Source organism: Bombus vosnesenskii, unplaced genomic scaffold (genome assembly GCF_011952255.1).
Source record: "Bombus vosnesenskii isolate JDL3184/JDL3185 unplaced genomic scaffold, Bvos_JDL3184-5_v1.1 scf7180000013289, whole genome shotgun sequence".
NCBI classification, from domain to species: Eukaryota; Metazoa; Arthropoda; class Insecta; order Hymenoptera; family Apidae; genus Bombus; species Bombus vosnesenskii.
In genome coordinates this window covers 1,780,341-1,801,646 of record NW_022882942.1, presented here as the reverse complement: position 1 = coordinate 1,801,646, position 21,306 = coordinate 1,780,341, and the positions used below count along the sequence as shown (strand labels likewise).

The 21,306-nt window shown below is 41.4% G+C and overlaps 5 protein-coding genes across 7 annotated transcripts in view; 2 read left to right on the top strand and 3 right to left on the bottom strand.

The window, feature by feature from the left end:
- Nucleotides 1-25: 25 nt before the first annotated feature.
- LOC117232552 lies at nt 26-1,647 on the bottom strand. The gene is made up of 3 exons (XM_033491982.1): nt 1,448-1,647; nt 651-1,138; nt 26-416 (listed from the first exon to the last, which is right to left on the bottom strand). The coding sequence occupies exons 1-3, from the start codon at nt 1,619-1,621 to the stop codon at nt 320-322; spliced, it is 759 nt and encodes a 252-aa protein (XP_033347873.1). The 5' UTR covers nt 1,622-1,647; the 3' UTR covers nt 26-319.
- Nucleotides 1,625-6,157, top strand: LOC117232542 (A-kinase anchor protein 10, mitochondrial). 2 transcript variants are annotated; one of them, XM_033491971.1, is made up of 9 exons: nt 1,625-1,754; nt 3,666-4,446; nt 4,515-4,775; nt 4,869-5,019; nt 5,129-5,243; nt 5,334-5,505; nt 5,571-5,644; nt 5,715-5,767; nt 5,866-6,157. In XM_033491971.1, the coding sequence occupies exons 2-9, from the start codon at nt 3,923-3,925 to the stop codon at nt 5,953-5,955; spliced, it is 1,440 nt and encodes a 479-aa protein (XP_033347862.1). In that variant the 5' UTR covers nt 1,625-1,754; nt 3,666-3,922; the 3' UTR covers nt 5,956-6,157. The 2 variants fall into 2 exon arrangements, with proteins under 2 accessions (XP_033347862.1, XP_033347860.1); XM_033491969.1 differs by lacking the exon at nt 1,625-1,754 and adding an exon at nt 2,715-3,464.
- Nucleotides 6,158-7,020: 863 nt separating this feature from the next.
- LOC117232545 (G-protein coupled receptor 143-like) lies at nt 7,021-10,150 on the bottom strand. Of its 2 annotated transcripts, XM_033491976.1 has the most exons (7): nt 10,011-10,150; nt 9,699-9,884; nt 9,532-9,643; nt 9,343-9,437; nt 9,073-9,251; nt 8,659-8,986; nt 8,397-8,597 (listed from the first exon to the last, which is right to left on the bottom strand). In XM_033491976.1, the coding sequence occupies exons 2-7, from the start codon at nt 9,846-9,848 to the stop codon at nt 8,397-8,399; spliced, it is 1,065 nt and encodes a 354-aa protein (XP_033347867.1). In that variant the 5' UTR covers nt 9,849-9,884; nt 10,011-10,150. The 2 variants fall into 2 exon arrangements, with proteins under 2 accessions (XP_033347866.1, XP_033347867.1); XM_033491975.1 differs by lacking the exon at nt 10,011-10,150 and having other exon boundaries at nt 7,021-8,597; nt 9,699-9,848.
- A 224-nt stretch (nt 10,151-10,374) lies between these two features.
- Nucleotides 10,375-12,391, bottom strand: LOC117232544 (putative 28S ribosomal protein S5, mitochondrial). The gene is made up of 6 exons (XM_033491974.1): nt 12,252-12,391; nt 12,003-12,077; nt 11,571-11,915; nt 11,254-11,484; nt 10,976-11,175; nt 10,375-10,867 (listed from the first exon to the last, which is right to left on the bottom strand). The coding sequence occupies exons 1-6, from the start codon at nt 12,322-12,324 to the stop codon at nt 10,469-10,471; spliced, it is 1,323 nt and encodes a 440-aa protein (XP_033347865.1). The 5' UTR covers nt 12,325-12,391; the 3' UTR covers nt 10,375-10,468.
- Nucleotides 12,392-13,644: 1,253 nt separating this feature from the next.
- Nucleotides 13,645-21,306, top strand: part of LOC117232539 (homeobox protein Nkx-2.4-like) — a 31,721-nt gene continuing 24,059 nt past the window's right edge. Inside the window, exons 1-2 of the mRNA XM_033491962.1 lie at nt 13,645-15,877; nt 19,661-19,965. Of these exons, the coding sequence (XP_033347853.1) occupies nt 15,160-15,877; nt 19,661-19,965 (1,023 nt within the window). The 5' untranslated portion in view covers nt 13,645-15,159. The remainder of the gene's footprint in view (nt 15,878-19,660; nt 19,966-21,306) is intronic.

Genomic DNA, 21,306 nt, shown 5'->3' with positions numbered 1-21,306 from the left:
TTATAACCCTGTTAAGTATAATTGTTTCTTATATATATTATTATATACAGCGACTAAGGAAATTATGGCCGAATAGAAATGTAAGATGGGACATACGTAACTTAACATAAAGCCGAATTTACATTCTTTCGCTTTGTGTGTTTCGCTTTACACTTGTTGCAACACTGCTTTCATCCTCGTTTCATCCGCGGATGAAAGCAAGTGTTCATCTACCGTGTTCTTCCAATATGAAACAATGTAAATTCGACTTAAGTCACATGAGGAACATGAGGCAACTCCGCACAATCGCACAGGATTCATCGAATATTCATGGCACGGCTCAGTTTAAGTGCATTCGATCGTCTTCCTCCTGCGCCAAATTCCTTGCGCTGCGCCTTAGATCGTCTAAAAGTTTTGATGGTAATCTCATCGTCAATCTACAAGAAGAAAAGAATAAGAAAAGAAAACGATGAGGATTCAAATCTACTGTTCGTTTGAAATGTTTTTTTTTTTATATCTCATGTTTATATCTTCAAACTCTTATTGCAACTTTATATACAATTTTAATTTCACAGTTTGTAACCTCGTTAATTAGTTTGACTAATTAAATTCGCCAATTTTCTATTGGATGAAATATACATTTTAATGTTTCCTGCTTTCGTAGTACTTACGGAATTAACGATAATTTTCGTTGACTCAAACGACGACAACGACCCTTGCCATCCGGTGAATATCCTAATTTGCACCGTTTTCTAGACAGTCTTTTGGACGGATTCTCCGTGGATGATTCCCAGTTATCGTGCTTCGTTGGATTTTCCTTCTTATCCTCAAACAGGTTCCCAATTTTGTCACTTAACCTCATTCTTAGTATACTGCTGTCACTAGTTGAATTTTCTAAACTTTCAGTTGATGAACTAGCTAAGGTTTCGTTTGTTTTCTCGTCGTCCACTGGTAGAAGAATTTCCGCGTTTTCCATGGTAGAATTTATATTTGGCTCGCCGATCGAAGGAAATGTCGAATTTTGAGAGGAAGAATCGGGTGTTTCGGAGACATTGATTTGCTCTAATGGAACTGTTTCGGTGGTAGTTGTAGTACTGGTGGTGGGCTTGACGATCGGTTTCAACGTAAAGTCGGCGTAATCGTAGAAGTAATCGTATTCCTGTAATTCAAGATCGTGTTAATTTACTTAACACTACTTTCTTCATATCCTAAAAACGCGAAGATTTGCTTAAATATTTTTTACGACTCCCTTATCCTTTACTCCTCCACCCTTTACTTTAAATCAATGTTACCACGTACTACCGTAAATCTCTTAAGTCTAGATGCAACATATTTATCACATCGTCAGTAAAGATAAAAGTCAACGATGATAATAATAGTTCTTGTTATCGCGTCATCTGACTGTACCGCTTATCGAGGTACATTAACATCCCAGCGGGAACATCGCGACCGATAGTCATCGTTTTACCGTGTAATCGTCAAGCATCTCCGGGTCCAACAACGCCACCACTTGCACATCCTTCAGGTGGACTTGCACGTTTAGATCACCGGTTTGTCGTTGATCATAGGTCGTCGTCGGTAAGGACAGACCAGTCACAACGTGATAAGCGAACACGAGGAGGAGGCCGTAACGCGGATACATGACGAAGAGGACCGTTTTGCTTCGATGGGCCACGAAGCAATGGAAAAATGCACGAGGATCGTCGACGGGATTGAGACTGACCGGGGTCCGGTTAAAAGACGGCGTTATACCGATGCTCTACCTTGATATAGTGGTCAGTACACCGAGAAACCGGTATTCTTTGTCGCCGAACGGTCATGAGAGCCTCGAGCACAGTGGCCGGACATTGGCCTCATCGTGTACCGATATACCAGGAAAGCGTGCACACACGAGAATGCAAAGCAATTCCGATTTAAATATTAAAACGCTACTCTAAACGTCTCCCACAGCCTCGCGGGAACGGTATACGCGTATAAAGAGGACAAATAAAGATCTTGCTACAGCGGATGGTGGGATTCCTTTTATATCGGTCGCGTAACGTTGTCCAAAGTTAACGCAATTAAATTAGGGGGACACATTGATAAAACGGAATACTATCGGCAGGTATCAAATCGTACACTCTTTGGAAAAATATTTCAAGGTAAAACGAAGATAATACATCGAAAAGGAAATGAGCAAAGAAAGTATAGCTCTGAAAGAAGTATTTGATGAGAAACCATTGGGCAGAGTATAGTATTTAACATTGCAAACTGTATTTTATAATATAGTATATTACAATATTACTATATTATATTTATTATTGTAAAAATCACTGGTTAATGATCTCTATAGGTCGTAACTCCCTCGCGATTCACTCGCAACTGTCTCGCTACTCACTTGCTACTCCCTCGTAACTCCCTCGCTACTGCAACTCTCAAACTTTAGTCTCGCAACTGACTAACGACTGCCTTTTATTCCACTGTCTTGTTCCACAGATTTGGATGACTCGTGGTCAAATACACTTTTTTCAATTACCTAATATCAAAAAGGGCTAGAAGTATATGGTCCATCGGAATTTCCCATTTTTCCATTGTTTTTCATCTGTAGTTCATCGGGACTTTCCCCAGGATTTTTCCCTAATACTATAGATATACGTAAGTAAATAAAAGATTGGTTCGTAATGATTAATCATTGCCGTTAATTATTACTGTAGAATATTTAAAATAAACATAAACATAGTAATTTTTACGTTACACGGGAAAATATTGCAAAGATGTCAATGTTCCTTAATTTACGATACGCGAATAACACGGTACATATAAGATGAACGGTGTATACTGTAAATGAAAATTACTGCGACATAGTTAGAAATTTGTTATGGTAAATTACAAATTTATTACGGTAGTTGTACGCACAGGTCATAAAGTCGCAACGATAGTAAAGCGCGTTAGGATGCGCTACGCGAGAATATTTTTGATTGTGACTTTATCCATTATTGTGAAACCGCAGGAAATAATCGTGACACGATGAATATAAACTTTCTACGAATGAGCAACATGGCAGCAAAGAGGCGTTAGGATGATACTAGAAATAAAAACGATCGATTACGCAAGTTCGGTGTCATCGATGTGTCTTTCGATGTTTTGATTCACGATCGTTTTTTAATGTGCGACGTCGAATCAACAAATGCCGCGGATATGCTTCGATTGGTATCGATATAGAGATCCTGAATGGAACCACGATGACAGTAATGAAGACTGGTTGAAATGTCATGTGCTGTTTTATACGCACAATCGAGGAAGTTCACCGTGTCGTTTTCCTAATTCAGTGCTTAGTGCTTGGTATCGTGTTCGAAAGGAACCCACGCATAATTTTCGCCCATTACAAAATAAAAGTTTTGCGCCAGGCATCGAAACATTATTATCTACTCCTCTGAATATTATATCGCGTCGTTTATCATGTTTCGTTGTGACGTAAACAATGTTCCAGTTTTTTAAAAAACCTGGTAAATATGTTTTGATGTTTCACTGATGAAAGGGTTGCTCGATAATTACATCGTAGTTAACCTAAACGCAAAATATTTATGTCTTCGTCTTTCCAATCTTTAAACTCCGCTTTCCTCCGCATGTTTCGCGTCTTCACCGAAAATCAAAATATTTTTCAAGTGTATACGTATTAATAACATTTGCCGGGTTTGTAATTGCAGGACAAAAAGACAGACCCAGATCTTTCCAAACTTCTCCCACAAAATCAACGAGCTCTGGGAAATCATTCGGGGATGTATTCAATAGTGGCTCTTCGATTCAAACATCAACAGATGCATTGTGCAGCCTTGAGGAGGAAGAGGAGGACGAAATTTTGAATGGCGAAACGGAAGAAATATGTTCCTTCAACTCTCAGCTTTCTAAGACACTTCCACAGATACTTGCAGACAAAGGTGCTCTAGGCTATTTCATTCAGTTTATGGAAACACAGAATTGTATAGCACTTATTAAGTTTTGGCTGGAAGTGGAATGCCTGTGCAGTTCGTATAATGTATTAGAAAATACGACGGAGAATATCGAATGCTTAAACTGTGTAAAGAATACAAATAGTATTTCTAATTCGATAGACAACAATGAAAATTTCCAATGTGATGTGGCACAGAATAATATAAATAGTCATGAAAGTAAGAAACTACTATTCGACAAATATGTAAATAGTAATGATGTGAAATCAAATTGCAACGACATGCCAAAGACTAGTCAAACCATAAGCAAAATGCGACAATCAAATCACAACTGCAGAAGAAGAAATATGACTACCATTAGGCAAGATGTGTTAAGAATTCATAAAAGGTATATTACTAAGGATACTTTGGGTACGAATCAAATCCCCGAAGACCTGAAAATAAAAATGGAGAAAGTTCTTACCTGTGAAAACATTGAGCCTATGTTGCAGTGCCTATCAGCTGTTCAAAAGATTGTATATCAAATATTAGAAAATGAGTGAGTATAAGAACTGTGAAATGCTTATATTATTTATAATTTTGGAATTTAAATGCAATTCTTTCTAGACACATTAATAACTTTTTACGAAGTGAATTTCACTGCAAACATCAGATTGATGTTCTTACAAGTGGCAATGTACAGTTAGCAGATATATTGTACAATGAAACGGCATTCTTTTATTTTATGGAGTTTATGGAACTTGAAAATAAACGTGAATTATTAGACTTTTGGATGTCAGTCATGAGCTATAAACAAAATTTATTAGAAAAAAAGGATACTGCAGATCCTGAGGAAGCACAAACTGATGCTCTAATTATTTACGACAAGTACTGATTTACCTAACAGTTTCCTTCTTTTATGATTTTCTAAATAGATCAATAACGAGGTCATTGATATTATCATTGTTGAAATCATTACAGGTATTTTAGCTTACAAGCAACAATGCCCCTTGGTTTTAGCGATAAAATTCGTTTCCAAGTCGAACAGAACATTTGTCGCGAAGATGGAGAAGGGCCACAACCCGATTGTTTTGATAAACCTTGTAGAATTGTATATAATTTTCTGAATAAGGTAAAGATACTGTGTTAAAGTAACAAAAAATGCTAGCACTCCTTCGGAACCATTGCTATCAATAAGATTCAGTGGCTTCAACTTTAGATAACAGAAAATTCTTTTCCAGTATTATCTACCTACTTTCTTATCATCTCAGTTATATTACAAATACTTATCAGAATTAATCAGTACTATACAAAGCAGTCCATGTTCGAATTTACATCCTAGGCTAAAAAGAGCAGGTGTGTGTTGGTTTACATTTATCATACTCTATGTAATCGATAGTGAGATAAAAATAAAATGATTTCAACAAAATTTTTAAATATCTGTAGGTTCTGATTGTAGTAGTGAGGTCAGTTCTGTTAGTATCAATATGCAGAATACCCTGCAGGCAGGGAATGAAGGAAATAAATTGAACAATAATAAAAAAATTACTGGTGGTATGAACATTGATACCAGACAACTTTATGATCCAGATTCCTTATGGAAACGTAACAAATATAGGTAATTATAAAACAAAAATGCTGTGCAATATAAATATTTCAAGATATATCTTGTTTATTTTATAGTTTGAGCGTCGGTTATATTGATTCGTTAGGCAGATTCGTTACTGAGATAGACCCCGACCCTCAAAGAAAATACGGTGAGTTATTTCGATCAGTTACCTTGAATGTACAACGTGAATTGATATAATCGTTTCAAAATAATTTTAGAATCTCGATTAACACGTGCTGTAAAAAGGCTTGTAAATATGGAGCAGGATAAGGTAAATTTCACGCTTATCAGTAATGTTTATGTGACATTTAACGCATGACTTCTAATTTTTTTGTGTGTGTGAATCTAAATTAAAATCGATATAATTAGGCCAAAGAGGAGTTAGCATGGAAGATTGCTGAGATGATCGTTCGTGAGATCACCTCTTTGACACGAGGAGCTTCGAATTTTTCATCTTGATGACAGACGCTAGGTTCGACATCAAGTCATTTCTTTTTTACGTAATATACTTTGCGCTTTAAGTGTTTTAAGGTAAATATTCTGTTTAACATTGTGTATGTTTTCTTAATTTTTTATAAAACGACATCGCGTATTCCAAGTGCCAAATTGCGTAATGATAAACCTAATTATTTTACTTTTAAATATAGCAATTGAAAAAGGAGTGAGTTCGTATCCATAAGATTTAATATATTTATCTGCTTTTCGCAACACGTTTAGAACACACGTGTATAGTATCAAATTTATTATAAAATGCACATGTATATTTTCTACGTTTATAAGAATTCTTTTGAAAAAGTAATTTTTTTTTGCGATATTATTTCACTTTATTCTACACACTCGTGATAAGTTTAATAATTTCGGGTTTCATAAAAATAATAAAAAAATTATTGCAGTTGAAAGAAACAGATAATAATGTCACTGTAAATAAAATACAAAGCTCTCGTTTATATAATGCATAATAGCAAACCGTACAAACGAAAACAATAATTTTCAAGTGCTTTAACTTCATACTCTTTCTAATGTTTATGAGATTATAAAAGTATTCGTTTCTATTCTAAGATATAATTGTAATTTTGAGGCGACTATATTAGACGACTTATATATATTATATAAGGATGTACAGAGCATATGTATTATTTCGCGTTCAATATAGCGTATTACTTAAATTATTCAACTGCCAAGTATTTCTGTAATTCAGTACATTTCTTATATCTTCTGTGAACGTAAGTGTCTCTTGTTTGCAAAAATATAAAAGATGAAAAAAGTATTTTATACGCGACAATTTATGACATATCGTAAAAAAGTGTGATTGGAATGCAATACGTATGTCTTAAAAATCAACGAATGAAATGCAATGTAGATATTAGAAAGTGAGTGGCCGTTTGACGAAATTGTAGATTTTTAGCAGCCAAGTTTCAAATAATAATTTCATTTATTTCGCACAAACCTTTGCAAGTTTACTCCAGACATATATAACGATTACTACAGATTCTTTGAGGCGCTCTTACATTTCAAATGTTTATACTTGGCAGTATTTATTATAGAATTTTTAAGTGATTTATACAAAGCATTCGGTTCGTTACTCGTAGAGTCGAAAAACTTTTATATACGATCTGTCTTATTATGTATAGCTAGGATTAGTCGGTAATATATAGCATTACATAAAACTTATTTTATTAAAATCGAATATATTTTTCGAAGAAAGTATAAAGAAAATGAAAATTGCTATACATAATGTACTAAGAAGATGAGTTGGATAATGTGATGAACATATGCAATCCAAGACTAATGTTCTTAAAATGTTAGTGGATTTTAAGTTGAACGACGCACGTTAGTTCCTCTTCCTTTAAAGATAAAAGGATAATTATTTTAAAAATAGATTAATCAATCTTGCATATAAATCTTACAGTATTTTGACAGTTTATGCTCTTATAATGATTTATATTTTTAAGGCTATAGAAGATTTCGTTTTTACATACAGCAAGCATTCAAGCTTTGTGCGTTAGTATGAACGAACAAATTTTGTATTAGTTATTATATTCCTTATATTCACACAGAGATTTTGGTGCTACACGTAAATACAATTCGTTACCGAAAAACATAGTCTTGGTACTCTTTATAAAATGTATATGTAAATCTCTAGAAAAAGGAGTATTCGATCATTTGTTAATAGCGATGTACATAAGAATTTTTTTTATTAAAAGGAGAAGGGTTGTTGCAGGAATAAAATTTGTTAATCAAAAAAATCAAGACATCTCTTTTGAAAATTCTACGTGTATTATGTTTTGTAGATATGTATTCTTTAATGGTGCTCTTTATTAACCGTAATAAAAACGACGATCAACAAATTATCATGTTTTTTAGATCAAAATAGTTATATTAGCATATGATGTACTCGTGCAACGTTCAGTGATGCTTAACACTTTGTAATTTATTCAGACTGAACTGCAACATGAAACAATTCTACTCATTAAACAATACTACTCTATATAGGTGCGTTCTTCTTATATATGTAAAAAATAAAATCTTTTAACATTTATAACAATTAACAAATGTATTTACCAAATTAGTACGAACAATCAATTTTCCATAAAGCTCTTTTATCACTATAAGGAAATAACTATAATCTCTAATCTCTAAGGAAAATCTTATTCTAAACGTAAGTTTATATGTAAAGAAAGAATTTTTTTATGTATACAATATTTCTATACAAATAGTGATTCTTCGGTTATATTTTTCCCTTAAGCAATCTTCATCATAAAATGGGCTATTGAGCACATTATCTCCTTAAAACTTGAAAAATATATAAATATTAAAAATATAGCTTTCTTTAAAGCATATAAGGCAGTGGATTGATCGTATTACTACGATTGAAAGAGGAATTTTCAGTATCACAGTTCTCAGAACGAAGAAGATCCGTTAATACTCGTATGTGGGGGACAGCCAAATTTGGGATCCAGTAAGGGCGATGATTCTGATAATCGGGTATTTTTGTCTCCTTTCCCTAACTTCTGACAGCATTCCAATCGAAACTTTTCTCTCTTACTCCATCTTTTGTAAACAAGAGCATTGAAGAAAGCTTGAAGGGGATTTGTTACAGCCTATCAATAAAATATTCTCATGAGTTGTACTTGTTACATTGGCCTTAAAAAATATACATACCATTATGTACCAAAGAGTAATGATAATTTTGACTGGTAGCTGGAACCATAAAGTCCATAACAAAATCCCGTTAATTAAATTCGGTAACCAGCATACATAATAAACAAAATTAGTCAATGCAAATTTGAGCTTTATCGCTTGCACCAATTTCCTTTCTCTGCTTGTTATTTGTGCCAAACTACAAGTGACAGCAGTTTGAAGATCTCGCGTCGACGCGAAATATAACACAGGATTGACTATCATGACCGCTGCTAATAGCACATAAGTAGCACAATAGTTTGGCAGAATACGTAATGTAACAGTGGATAATGATGTCAAATTGTGACAACTGGGAAAAGAAAAGTGTCGTGATACTTTAAAGAAATAACAATGGGTAACATCGTGGCATGCCATTAAATCGAAACAAAAACTAACTTTGCATCTGGTATATATAAGATTGTTAAGCCAAATGTAGTCAAAATTGCTGGACATATCCATGCAAAGGCGTGGTAACAAGTAGAATGTCCAGATCTGTCTCCTAGTAACAGTTTCATGTCAATGGCGTAGCAAAGAGTCCAGATCCATGTTGCCATATAAAAATACTGTATCCAAGCCTGGTAATTTTTTTTTTTATATTAATATGACAAAAGATTGAAACGAATACGGGTTACTAATGCGGTGAATTTTATAATACAATTATTTTACCGACAAAAGTGCGCAAAAGACAACGCTTGATGTATCATCTTGCATTGGCATTATGGATTTAAAATTCATCCATATCGCCGATCTAATAAATACACCTAGTAAAAAATTCAAATTGAGAGGAGAAAAGTGACTTTCTTTGTTTTTTATCTATTTCATATTTTTTCAGTATTAGAAAACAAATGTAATTACCTAACGAGGCTAAGAGGTCTGCAATTGCAAGCCATACGATGATCTCTCTTCCTCTAGATACAGATAAGCTTTGCCACCTATGAGAATGACTAGATGTTTCTCTTGGAAGTATCTACAAAGCAATTTCATCAGTGATTTATAAGATTTTACTAAAAGATTTCCCTTACCTGATACATTGCACCTAGGATACCTATAGAAGAAGAGATCATACAAACAGTATTGTACAAATCTGTATTGAATTCTTGCATTATTACAATTGCCATATCTGTACTGTTAGAATGATGACAACAGAATGTTTGTATCGTTGGATCAGCCATGATCTATTTGATATTGATTTCTTTCTTCTTCATCAACTAAATATACATATATGTATATACAGGCGATAAGAAATAATTAAATATTCGATAAGACACCAGTCATTTCGTAACTTGATCTACGTATTAAATGTATGGAATATGGATGGAACGATTTATGATTACCCGATAGACACCTTTTCAAAAAATCTTTTCGAGGAATCAATAAGAATGCGTTCATTTTTATGTTAAAACGAAGCCGTACGAGATTTCCGATACGTTCGTCTGCACGCCATATTTAACACTTTATTCGTTTCGAACAGAAGATAATTATGCATATACCTTCTGCGGATAATACAGACTTCTAGTGATAATCGTTATTCAAATAATACAATTTAACGTACTCTTAATCTCCTTATCTTTTTAAACGACTGGAATCCATATTTACATTTGTTGCTTGTAATTAAGTTCAACGTTAATCCTTCAAATATTTTATTACCACTGTAAGTAAATATATCGAGATACGGAGGAAAAAAGAAAAAAGTCTCGATTACATATACTTTTGTTATTACTGATTATTACCGAATACACATTTAATATTCAATTATGTTTCTAACGAACTATTCATATTTATTACAGAAATATCACGCTTCAACTGCGCTTTCCTCCTCCTGCTTTTTGTCATGTTTTCTCCATTTAGAAGCTCTTGCTTCCGGATATTTTTCAGCGAGAAAACTACACACGTCGCCATATTCAGCTTTTAATCTGATTATAACCTGATCCTGATCCCTGTGACGTTCTTGTTTACGTAAATGAAATAACCACGAAGGCAATTTCGTGAAAAATGGTTCACGCTTTTTTTTCTGCAAAAGAACTTTTCCATTCATTACGTACTGTTTAAAATCTAAAATTTCGTCTTGTGGAATTTCTTTGGAGGTTCGAACTATCGATGGCGAAGCAAGTACAGTAGGAAAATAATTATTTTCTTTCCTCATTTCGACCACATGCAATTTTTTCTCATTTGCCATTTCTTCGTATGTTTTCTAAAAATATGGTTAATAATATTATTATCAATATACCGCAAAGTTGCATATAATGTGAAAAGTACAGTTCTTCTTTGCTACCACTTAATATAGTTTCGATCGGTGTACCTGTTGCAGTAAGCCAATAAAGAAAGCTTTTACGATGTACGCCACGTTTGTAGATCCTTCGACTTTAGCGTACAAATCTTTGATACCAATTGCTTCGCAACATGTTTTAATAACACGATGACATTTCAGTCCGTAACCCTTCTGTTTTTGTTGTACGAATACTTTCGTTTTTCCAAATTGTCCAAAAAAGTCATGGAGTACTAGAACAAAAGGTATTATAATTTTACATAGTTATAGAGCTAATAATAGACAACAAAAGACACAAGAAGATAGTTTACTAGTATGTTCGTTATATCTTTCAAAGTATATCAATCTACGTCCTGCCCTGTTTTTAGCTACATTTACGGTCGATTTAAATTCACGTCCTGTTACTTGTGAAAATCCAGCCAAGCCTTTTCCATTTCCGGTAACAACTATAGCGTTACAACGTTTCGATCTACCCATAGTACTGGTCATGATAGATGAAGTTTTGGCAGATAATATCCAAGATTCGAATCCATGGAAAACATCTGAATCGGTAAAAATTTCACTTACAATTTATATGTATATATATAGATATATACGTATATATGTATCGAACAATTATATCACAAACCGTCGTCAACAGGATCGGGTGGTCCGAGTTTCTTCCCACCAGGCTGACTTCCGGACCAACCTCGGTTTAAAGGGTGAAGTTTGAGTTGTTTTGGTTTCAACATAGTAACAGTTCTCGCAGTATCGAGACTTTCTGCTTCTTGCGCCGTAAGACGTCTTTGCTGATTTATATGTTCTCCGTGCGTGACAGGGGCATTCAGTCCAGGAAATACGAATGGTATTTTTCCACAACCCACTCTTTGACTACGATTTAAATCTCTGGGCCTCGCAAGACCTTTCCCTCTTCCTCTTCTTTTACCGGCATTACTAACGCTTGTAACAGATTTCCATAATTGCGTAGCTGATCCTAAACACAGGTGATATTTCCAGATTATCAGCGCTCGAGCAGAACCTAACAAATGTTTCCGAAAGTGTGTCGACGAAACTTACTTACTTCTCATATAAAAGTTAGTATTCCTTGCATGTTGCAATAATAAAACCCGCGGTGTCAATAAACCAATGGTGGTAGCTGAAAATAATTTGTAGATGAAACTGTGTTGTCGATTCAAAGTTAAAGAATTAAGAAAATTATATAGGATATAGTTTGGTTACACGTTTTAGGTTATATAAGCAAAAACAAACAGCAGTTATAAATAAAATTTTGTAGAAAAGCGATATGTGAGAAATATTTTATGTAAATTACCATCTCTCGCAACGTTGATATTTTTCAAACAGTTTGTAATTGCTTTAGAAGCATGGTATACCCATTTTGCCATTTTAGCCTTATCGGTGTGAAGTTTCTAAAGAGATTTTCTTCCCGAGAGGAACACGATAATTGAGAAAGTGGACGACGGATGTCGCTTAATGTCGTATGCTGATGGAACGTTCCTTTCACGTATTACGTATCGACGTAAGTGCAGACGGAGAGAGTGCATCTCGTCCGTGTATATGTATTACGAAAGGATAATTTTGTTATGGAAAAGCTGGAAAAGTAAAAATCTAGTCAAATACCAATGTAAGATTAAAAAATCCCAACGACTTACTCAAAATAAATATTTCAACGTTTCGATATTAACGAATCGTTTTAGAAGTTGAGCTTTTCAACGAAATATCGAAATTGTACGCGTAGTATAAGCTAGAATCGGGCATGCTAGTCTCGTTGCGTTTCATTAAGGGAATACGAAGAACCGTATTAAAAAGAAATTTCATCTATTTCTGTATAAAAAAGAAAAACTGTAAATACGAGAGGAATGCACAGCTAGCGACACGTTGCATCGTGGTAGCAAAGCATCGAACGACGTCGATCGGTTAGACAGTCGCGTACCGTCGCTGTTCTCGATAAGGGTGGTCGGTAAAATCGTGGTAGGCACCCTGCGAAGAAAAATTCGACAAAATGCATAGCAGAGCGCGGTGAAATTTTTCCAAGGACAATGCCAGACGTAGAACGCTAGAAAGGGACAGAACTAGATAGGTAATTGGAGAAAGAGGGATAGAAAGGGAAGCGAGAAAGGTGGGCTGTCCCGAGGCTGGTGGCCATGAGACGGTAGTAGATTAGGTAGACGAGGTGGTTCCTGGCTGGGATGTCAGGGATCAGAGGCGCGATAGGCGGACGTATAACGGAAGATCTATAGGTCTGACCAACGGCGTAACGGCGAGCAGCGCGGGACAACCCCGAGCAAGAGTGGAACCGCGCGGAAAGCGATCCAATGGAATCGCATGGGCGCGTTGATTGGCGGGGTTCCTCCAATGACGGGATGGTTAGGGTGCCGGGTTTGGCTCGGAGGTCGGTTAGATAGCCCCGCAAACCCCTCTAGAGGAAGGCGAGTGGGAGCCCTTCTCTCACACGCAAAAGGGGACATCTCATCACGACTCTTGGTAGCAGGCACTTCTCCGTAGTGGGCACTCCACTCATCGTGTCGTCGTACGGGTTCTCCGCGAGAGGCTGTGGGGCCCGAGCCCGGACGAACGAACGAACGAACGAACGACCGAACGACCGAACGACCGAACGACCGAACGACCGAACGAACGACCGAACGACCGAACGACCGAACGAACGAACGAACAAACGAACGAACGAACAAACGAACGAACGAAAGAACGAACGAACGAACGAAGGAAGAAAGGAAGGAAGGAAGGAAGGAAGGAACGAACGAACGAGCGAACGAGCGAGCGAGCGAGCGAGCGCGACCGGCCGAGCCGCTGCGCTGGTCGAGTGGGTCTAAGCGGCCGTGAGGACCTCTCCAGGAGTACCCGACAGTCCTCTTCATTCATTCATCCATCCATCCATCCATCCATCTATCCAGCCAGCGAGCCAGCCAAGCCGCCAGCCAAATAGCCAGCCAGCCAGCTAGCGAGCCAGCCAGCAAGCCATCCATCCATAGACGCTCTCTCCTCTCCTACGGAGAGAGAGTGTATCCTCGACGAAGGTGGAGGCGAACTGTAGAGTGGTACATCTACCATCGTCTCTCTATCGGCAGAGTCCAAGGACTCGAAGACCCCCCGGGTGATTTCAGTCGGCCGCCGGCCGGCTCTGGCCGGCCACTCTCCTCCTCGACCACGTGTGCGTGTCATTCTTCCGTTCTCGTCTTTCGTTCCGTATCGTTTCGCATCGCATCGCGTCGCGTCGCGTCGCGTCGTGCCGTGCCGTGCCGTGCCTTCGTCGCTCGTGCCCTCGCTCTACGAATCGTGTTGTGCCTCTAGGATCTCCTTCGTCCTGCGAAAGACGTTCGATCAGGTCGTGTGCGAGCGCGAAAAGAAGCGGACGGTCGGTCGTTGGTGACCTTGGCAAACCTGCGATCGTTGGTCGACGTTGGTTCGCGCTCGACGATCGGTGCTACGCAGCGGTGGATCCACAACTCGCGTAGTTGCACGGCGTGTTCGACCTCGTTCCTGTTTCCGGATATCGTCCGACCTGGTGAATGCGACACGAACAGAGGAATGCGGCGAATGACGCGGTGTCGCCGCTGGACGCGTCCAGCCGCAACCAGCCTTCCTCGCGTCGATACAATGGACGCGTTCCGCGTATCACCGCACCGAGTCGGTTGATCTATCGATGAAAAAGAAATTGCGAATGTACGTGGTTCGGTTACCTGGACGATGAGTCGATCCAACGTATCGCAGCGATCGTGCCAAGGATCGTTAAACAGTGTGCGATTATTTATCGTCGCCCGATGAATGGAACCAAGTGCGGCGGTGAATCGTTCGAAACTGTGCCAAGAGTGACGCGCGGTTCTTCTTCTCTCCTCGTTTAAACAGACGATATCTGCACCGAGCATCTGAAAAGGTACATCGTCGATTTTACGTTTCGTCGTTCGACGAAACGCAACGAGACGAAAAAGAGAATTTTGTAAGAGAAGCGGTAGAGCGCGCGAAAACAAGAGGAATCGGAAGAATCGGAAGAATCGGAGACATCTGTAGAAATCGTAGCGGTGGAAGAAGAAAAAAGTGGCCGAGCGACGCGGTTTAGTCGCTGCGAAGCTTCGGCGATCGAAATTGTCGGTTGAACGCGCGATAGGCGGTTGAAGTGATGTCGGTATCCAGCGGCTAGCGCCGGCCTCAGGATTCCGCGAAGCGCGAGCTTCAAGTACCTCGAGGGCGCGGGCCTCGTCGAGATGAGCGGTGGCAGCGGCGGGAACAGCGCCGGCAACCAGGGGAACGGCAATGCCACCAGCTATCACCAGCATCAGCAACAACAACAGCAGCAACAACAACAACAGCAACAGCAGCAGCAGCAACAGCAACAAACCCAGCTGGAGCAAGCTAGCTTGCTGACAGATCTGAACGGTATCGACCTGGCGATGAGCCTGTCGCCCAAACAGCATTCGTCCCACGTACAAGCCGCTGGTGGCGCTCATACCACTCCGTTCAGCGTCACTGACATTCTCTCACCCATCGATAACGAGTCGTTCAGGAAGCTGGAGCAGGTGATCGGCGTCGGCGTGGTCACGCATTCTCAGGTATCGCCTTACGGAAACGCGTGCGGCGCCCGTGTCGGCGGCAATACCGGTAGCTCGAGCGCGAGCAGCGGCAGTCCACCGCTTCACGGAGGCTCGACGCCCGGTGGCGGCACACCCGGACCGGTTTCCGGTCCGAACGACGCCGCCGGAGGAGGCAGCGGCGCTGCCGGTGCCGGGTCAGGCATGACCGCCATGGGCAATCCTTACGCGACCATGCAACTCACCTCGCAGTATCAGTACTGCGCCGCGGAATTATCGTATCATCATGCGGGGCCAGCGGTCGCCGGAGGCGCGACCGCCACCGACCCCATGAGATCCCATCATCCGTGGTACGCGCCTACACCGTCGGCCACCAACGATCCCCGCTTTGCCAGTGAGTACCACTTTGTCTTTCCATCGTTTTACCGCGATTCTTGCCTGGTCGATGCGTCGCTTTCTTTTCCGTTTCTCGGGTTCGAACCGCGTTCGCGCGTTGCTTCCTCCGAAAATACGTTGCAACGTCGGGTCTCTTGTAACGAGTGAGCGATCTCTCGTAGAAAATCTCTTATATACGCGTAAGCGATCGAATTAGAAAGGAGCTGATCGATCGAGTTGGCGAACGTTCGCGGCAATTAGATTCGTCGAGACAGGTCCGCGAACGCGTGCACCAAGAACAACGAGTTTCTTTCAAAGTCTCTCGTACGCGATCGTTTGCCGATTGATAATATCAACGTATCGATCGATATCGGCAAGTTGCGCGTGTTTGTCGTACGAATAAATTGTACGGGGCAGGTATACGGGATGTTCGACCGCGAGATTTATCGGTGGTTATCGTTTGTTGTCGTAACCGTCGAATATACTTAAAAATGATAAATTAATATACATGGCATATACATAATAATATAAATGGCAAAGTAAAATCGCGGACGAATACTCGCGATAAATGCTCGTCGATGACTCGATGGATAACTCGTGATAACGCGAGTTATTTATACGTTTATTTATACTGGTCGGCGGGCGAGGGGGAATCGGAAAATTCAAATTAGTCCTTGTTCGACGGTTATGCGTAACGGCCACGTTGTTTTCCCCGGAGTCTATTTCTTCTTCTTACGTTACTCGTGTCCTAACTATCTCGATACTCCGAGGCAAAACAACAACACGATTTGAGTCGTCCGCTACTATAAAATTTGTGCTATAAAACTGCCGTGTCGCTATAAAATCTTGGAATTGTTTTTATCGCTGGAATCGCGCGATTTCGCTGGTAACATCAAAATAGTACGTATCCTCGTTCCGATCGAAATCCGTGACCACCATCGTTTTCAACTTGGTCGTCTGGAAGACATTCCGTAACGAACGTCGAGCTTTCCGTCGAACGCGAAAAGGAGAAGCCGCCGACTTGTACGCCGAAACGAAGAGCAGAGGAAAGACAAGAGCAAATAGATAGGCTTGGTTCTGCGAGAGCGGAAACGTCGTTTCGTGTGGGTAGGTTGCACGCGATCATCCCTTTCGCCATCCACGAGGCACGTCTGTCCCGCTTTTATTCGCCTCGTGTCTACCTTTGTTATTACTAGCTCGCACTTACGTCCATTTAGCCATCGACGAAGTATCGGACTCGTATTTCAAAGTCCACAACAGCCTGTCCGCCTTCCGTCACGTCGCGCGTCGTCTCGTAACACCGACTCGTGAATTCATCCGTCGCTCGTCGCTCCAAACGTTTCCACGTTTCCACGTATCCACCTTCCGGTCGACTGCCTGTCCCGTTAAATCTCCGGATTAACGATCTCCAAATATGCGATAACGTCGATCAACGATAACGACGATCGGATAAGCCGAATATTTCGAAAGTCGCGATTCAAACTTTTAAACGACGATTTTTGCTCCGACTTTGAAATTTCCCATTCTCCGAGCTTGACCATCGCGATCGGCTGCTTCTCTCGAGTTCTCTCTCGATGCTCGTCGTATCGCGAAAGTAGCTCGACGCGCGTTTCCAGGACAAATCGAATCTGCATAGACAGTCGTACTCGCAGATGGCACGGTTGTTCGGGCTTCTCGCGTTTCACAGGCCGCTGAAGAAGATCGTCGGCCAACAAAGCTCGCGTCCTTCGGACTTGTGTCAACAGACGCTCTTCTCCTTGGATTTCTGTCGGCCGCACGCGCCACTCTGCTAGCCGCTAGAGAACGTATATCGATCCCTGGCCCCCAAAATGCGTGGCTACCGGACACTACCGGAGATTTTAGTTAAACAAATAAGCCTGAACGACCCTCGTCGCGCCAGGCGACGTTACTCAACGTACAGAACGTTTTCAAAATCAATTTCTCCCGATTTTCACGCGTTGCTACGCGTCTCTAAAGAAGAAGGCGAAAGACACGATGAACGTCGATATTTGCTTCTTTGGCGATGCCCGAACGGACGATAGTCGTCGCTTCTGCTCTCGGCCGGCTCGGATAAGATAGGGAAAACGATTTGTCGTTCGCTGCTTGCTCTCTCTCTCTCTCTCTCTCTCTCGTCTCCTCCGATACATGGTCGTTAAGAAACATGGACGCTGGCAACTCGTTCTTAGGATTAATATCTTGCTTGCCTCGTTACTCAGGAAGAATAACATATACGAGCCATCTTGCGGATTAAACTTTGTTTGCCAGTTTGTGGTAGCCTGAAATCGACGCTCGATCGAACCTAATCGCCCTTAAAAATAATTCACCGTTATAAAGTTACGCTTCGACTTTGTAACGACGAAGAGCAGGGTTTTTGTTTGTCCGTCACTATCGACGATACCGCGTAATTATCCGGTCGATCGACGCGTTCGACCGGCTGTTCGGAATCTTACCTAACGGAAGATTCGACTTCGGTGGCCAGGTAGAACACGTCAATTTGCTTAACGATATTCTTACGAGCTTGAGCGAGCGCGATCCACCCTCGTGTTCGCGCTCCGTTTCGTCGGAACGTCGAACCCGTCGTTCCTCTCCGGGCTTCTATTGTCCCGGCCCATCGTCCGCGTTTCATCGACGATAGTCTTGAAACATCGTGATGCTAGTAGTTTCATATCTTCGCAAGTTAGAAGATCTGGTATTATTAATCGCGTCGCAAGTTTCTGCGTTTCGTCGCTGTTTCTTCTCTCTCTCTCTCTCTCTCTCTCTCTCTTTCTCTCAAGTATATTTCACGAAATCTCTGATTCTCGATTTGTCGACAGACGCTTCGCTCGAATCTCGCTCAAAGGCGCCACTCCGTCTTCGTTCGGCGATTCGTCGAACAGGACAGGAAACTCGATCGACGATTTACAATTCGATACGCGAAATATCGATCTACGTTCGGAGTGGTGCACGGTGGACGAGTTTCCATCGATTTTCCATCGTAACTGGATGCGTGGCGTCGCGTAAACAAATTCGGTCGGTGTTTGGTGTCTCGAGTGTGGTATTTCTTTCCCGAGGCGGGCACGGCCTGACAGGCTGAGAATACGTTCTCACAGACATAATAATAATTCGGGACTTCATCGTCGGACCTCCCGTGCTCCGTGACGTAGCACTTTGCGCGGCTAAATCGCTCCTTTTGTCCTGGTCGAGACGCGTCCGTTCTTGACAGCTCTTCGCCAACTGACAAGGGATGGACTGCTCGTTGGGTTTCAGTAGCTCGAATTCAGAGGGCCGATCTTCGCTCTCCCTTCGCTCGCCTGTGGCTGGCTGTCTCTTCTCTCGCGGCATGTCTCGCGTGCCTCTCGTCTCCTCTTCGCGATCCTCCACGGATTCCAACGGGATAAATTATCTCGAACCGTCCTTCACGACGTAGGCCGACGGGCAACCGAACGTTCTTCGGCAATCGAGCACGCAACAATGCGCACCCAACATTCTCCTGTAATGGAAGATCGACCGAGAGAGTACCGCTGTACGACGAAAGCATGCGAGGAAGCAACGAAGAAACTATCGTCGTGTTCCGTGCCGCGCCAGGTTCCTCTACCGAACCGTCTTTCTCGTTCTATTTTATTTTTGTTTTTTTTTCTTTTTTTTCTATCTAATATAAAACAGGTATGGTAGAGCGATGTCCGACATAAAAATATAAAAGCAATTGCGATCGCTTACTACGATAATTACTTTCCTTCGTATCGCTATTTTGTGTTCGACTTCAAATGCGAAAAAAAAAAAAAAACAACGTATCGCCATTGATATTTTCAATGCTCTGTTATAGTCTCGCGGCTGATGGGCGCCGCGGCGGCGGGCGCCGGGACCAACATGGCCGGCTGCCCTGTGGGCCAGTCAATGGGCGACGTGACCAAGTCGTCGGGTATGGGAGTGGGCGTCGGCGTCGGCGTCGGTGTCGGCATGGGCGTCGGCGCCATGCAATTCCCCCACCTTCCCCAAAGACGAAAGCGTCGCGTTCTGTTCACTCAGCAGCAGGTTCACGAGCTCGAGAGGCGGTTCAAGCAGCAGAAATACCTGAGCGCGCCCGAACGGGAACACCTAGCCGCCCTAATTCACCTTACGCCCACTCAGGTACGTGTTAAATGTTTTCCTTCTTGGTTTGCCGTCGGCTATGCAGCGTGATCGCTGCACGATCCATCGGTTCTACGATCGATTTGCCATTCGACGTTCGATCCAAACGTGAAATTCCTGAAAATTTAGTTCACCGATGCGTGTTCAATTTGAGAAGTTTGTCAGGACGATGGAAGTAGGTCTGCGAAAGAAAAGTAGACTGCGATAGCGATTCTTTATCGTTACGTAGTAGATAGATACTCGACGTACGTTCCGTAGCCTGTTTCGAACAGTCGCATCGGTCGCGCAAGCCCGTTTCCACCGCTTTAGCTACGTTACGAGCCACGTTTTCTCTGCGATCTTGTCGCCTCGACGAAAAAGATAAAATATCAATTTTTCGTCATCGTTTAAATAATCTTCTTATTGGTCGCTTTAAAATTTCGTCTTGCGTCGTAAATCATCAGCGATGCTTGCTACGCGTAACGTTCAACATGTCCAATTACAATGTAGCGACAACGTCATCCATCTCGATCTCGATCAGCCGGATCGGTCTAGCTGCTTCTGCTACCAGAATGCGATGCTTGAAATTCTGCACACACGCTTACACGCTTACACGCTTACAGGCTTGCACACACGTACACGATGAGGATTAATTGCTGAGAGGAGATTAATTGCAGAGAGCAGGTGGTGGGTGTACGCGTGGGTGTATCTACGTCTCTCGGCCAATCGGATCGATCGACCTCAGGGGCGTTGGTTGCGTCGGAGTTGTTAGCCGGAAATGTCGAGGCGACTGCCGACGAATAGACGTTCGATTACCGCTATAAACGGGCTTCCGAACGCTCGAAAATTCCTGAAATTAGCCGATATGTTTCAAGCGGTATCGTTAAATCGTCAGGCCACTGTCTATCTATTTTAATTGACGGAATTTAGGATAAATGTCGAGTACTTATGGCATTCCCATGATTCTAGACCGCCTTCGTCCTCGTTCTTTACTTTCTCCGTGTATTTTGTAGCAGATGCTTGGTATACCAAAGTGCAAACACGCTCTCGAGGATCGTTCTTGGTAGAATTTTTGAGGAAAGTAGATGTCGGCCATGTTTGAGCGATGTTCGACGCGTTAAAGTCGGACAATTTGACACGTCCGCTAACTTTAGCGGCGAGGCTGTTAAGCAAATCGTGGAGGACGATGCCAATACGTCGGAAATAGTTGTGGAAGAGGCGTGTTTGTTCGAAGAACGAAAAGTGGAATTCGACCAGGTAGAATCGTCGGCCGGAGCGTCGTTCCGACTCAACGGCATGTAAATATTATCTTAGGAAGCCGAAATTTTTCTCTATTGCCGGTTCTTGATCGCCACCGATTAA

Coding starts and splice junctions, on each gene's coding strand:
- LOC117232552 (XM_033491982.1), bottom strand. CDS start 1,621: ATGTATCCGCGTTACGGCCTCCTCCTCGTGTTCGCTTATCACGTTGTG. Junction 1,139..1,447: donor AGATGCTTGACGATTACACG/GTAAAACGATGA, acceptor CTTGAATTACAG/GAATACGATTACTTCTACGA. Junction 417..650: donor CGAAAATTATCGTTAATTCC/GTAAGTACTACG, acceptor TTCTTCTTGTAG/ATTGACGATGAGATTACCAT.
- LOC117232542 (XM_033491969.1), top strand. CDS start 3,440: ATGTTCCAGTTTTTTAAAAAACCTG. Junction 4,776..4,868: donor GCTCTAATTATTTACGACAA/GTACTGATTTAC, acceptor AAATCATTACAG/GTATTTTAGCTTACAAGCAA. Junction 5,768..5,865: donor TAAATATGGAGCAGGATAAG/GTAAATTTCACG, acceptor CGATATAATTAG/GCCAAAGAGGAGTTAGCATG.
- LOC117232545 (XM_033491976.1), bottom strand. CDS start 9,848: ATGGCTGATCCAACGATACAAACATTCTGTTGTCATCATTCTAACAGT. Junction 9,644..9,698: donor TCCTAGGTGCAATGTATCAG/GTAAGGGAAATC, acceptor ATTGCTTTGTAG/ATACTTCCAAGAGAAACATC. Junction 8,987..9,072: donor TTATATATACCAGATGCAAA/GTTAGTTTTTGT, acceptor TTCTTTTCCCAG/TTGTCACAATTTGACATCAT.
- LOC117232544 (XM_033491974.1), bottom strand. CDS start 12,324: ATGGCAAAATGGGTATACCATGCTTCTAAAGCAATTACAAACTGTTTG. Junction 12,078..12,251: donor TATCAACGTTGCGAGAGATG/GTAATTTACATA, acceptor AATTATTTTCAG/CTACCACCATTGGTTTATTG. Junction 11,176..11,253: donor AAGATATAACGAACATACTA/GTAAACTATCTT, acceptor CTTTTGTTCTAG/TACTCCATGACTTTTTTGGA.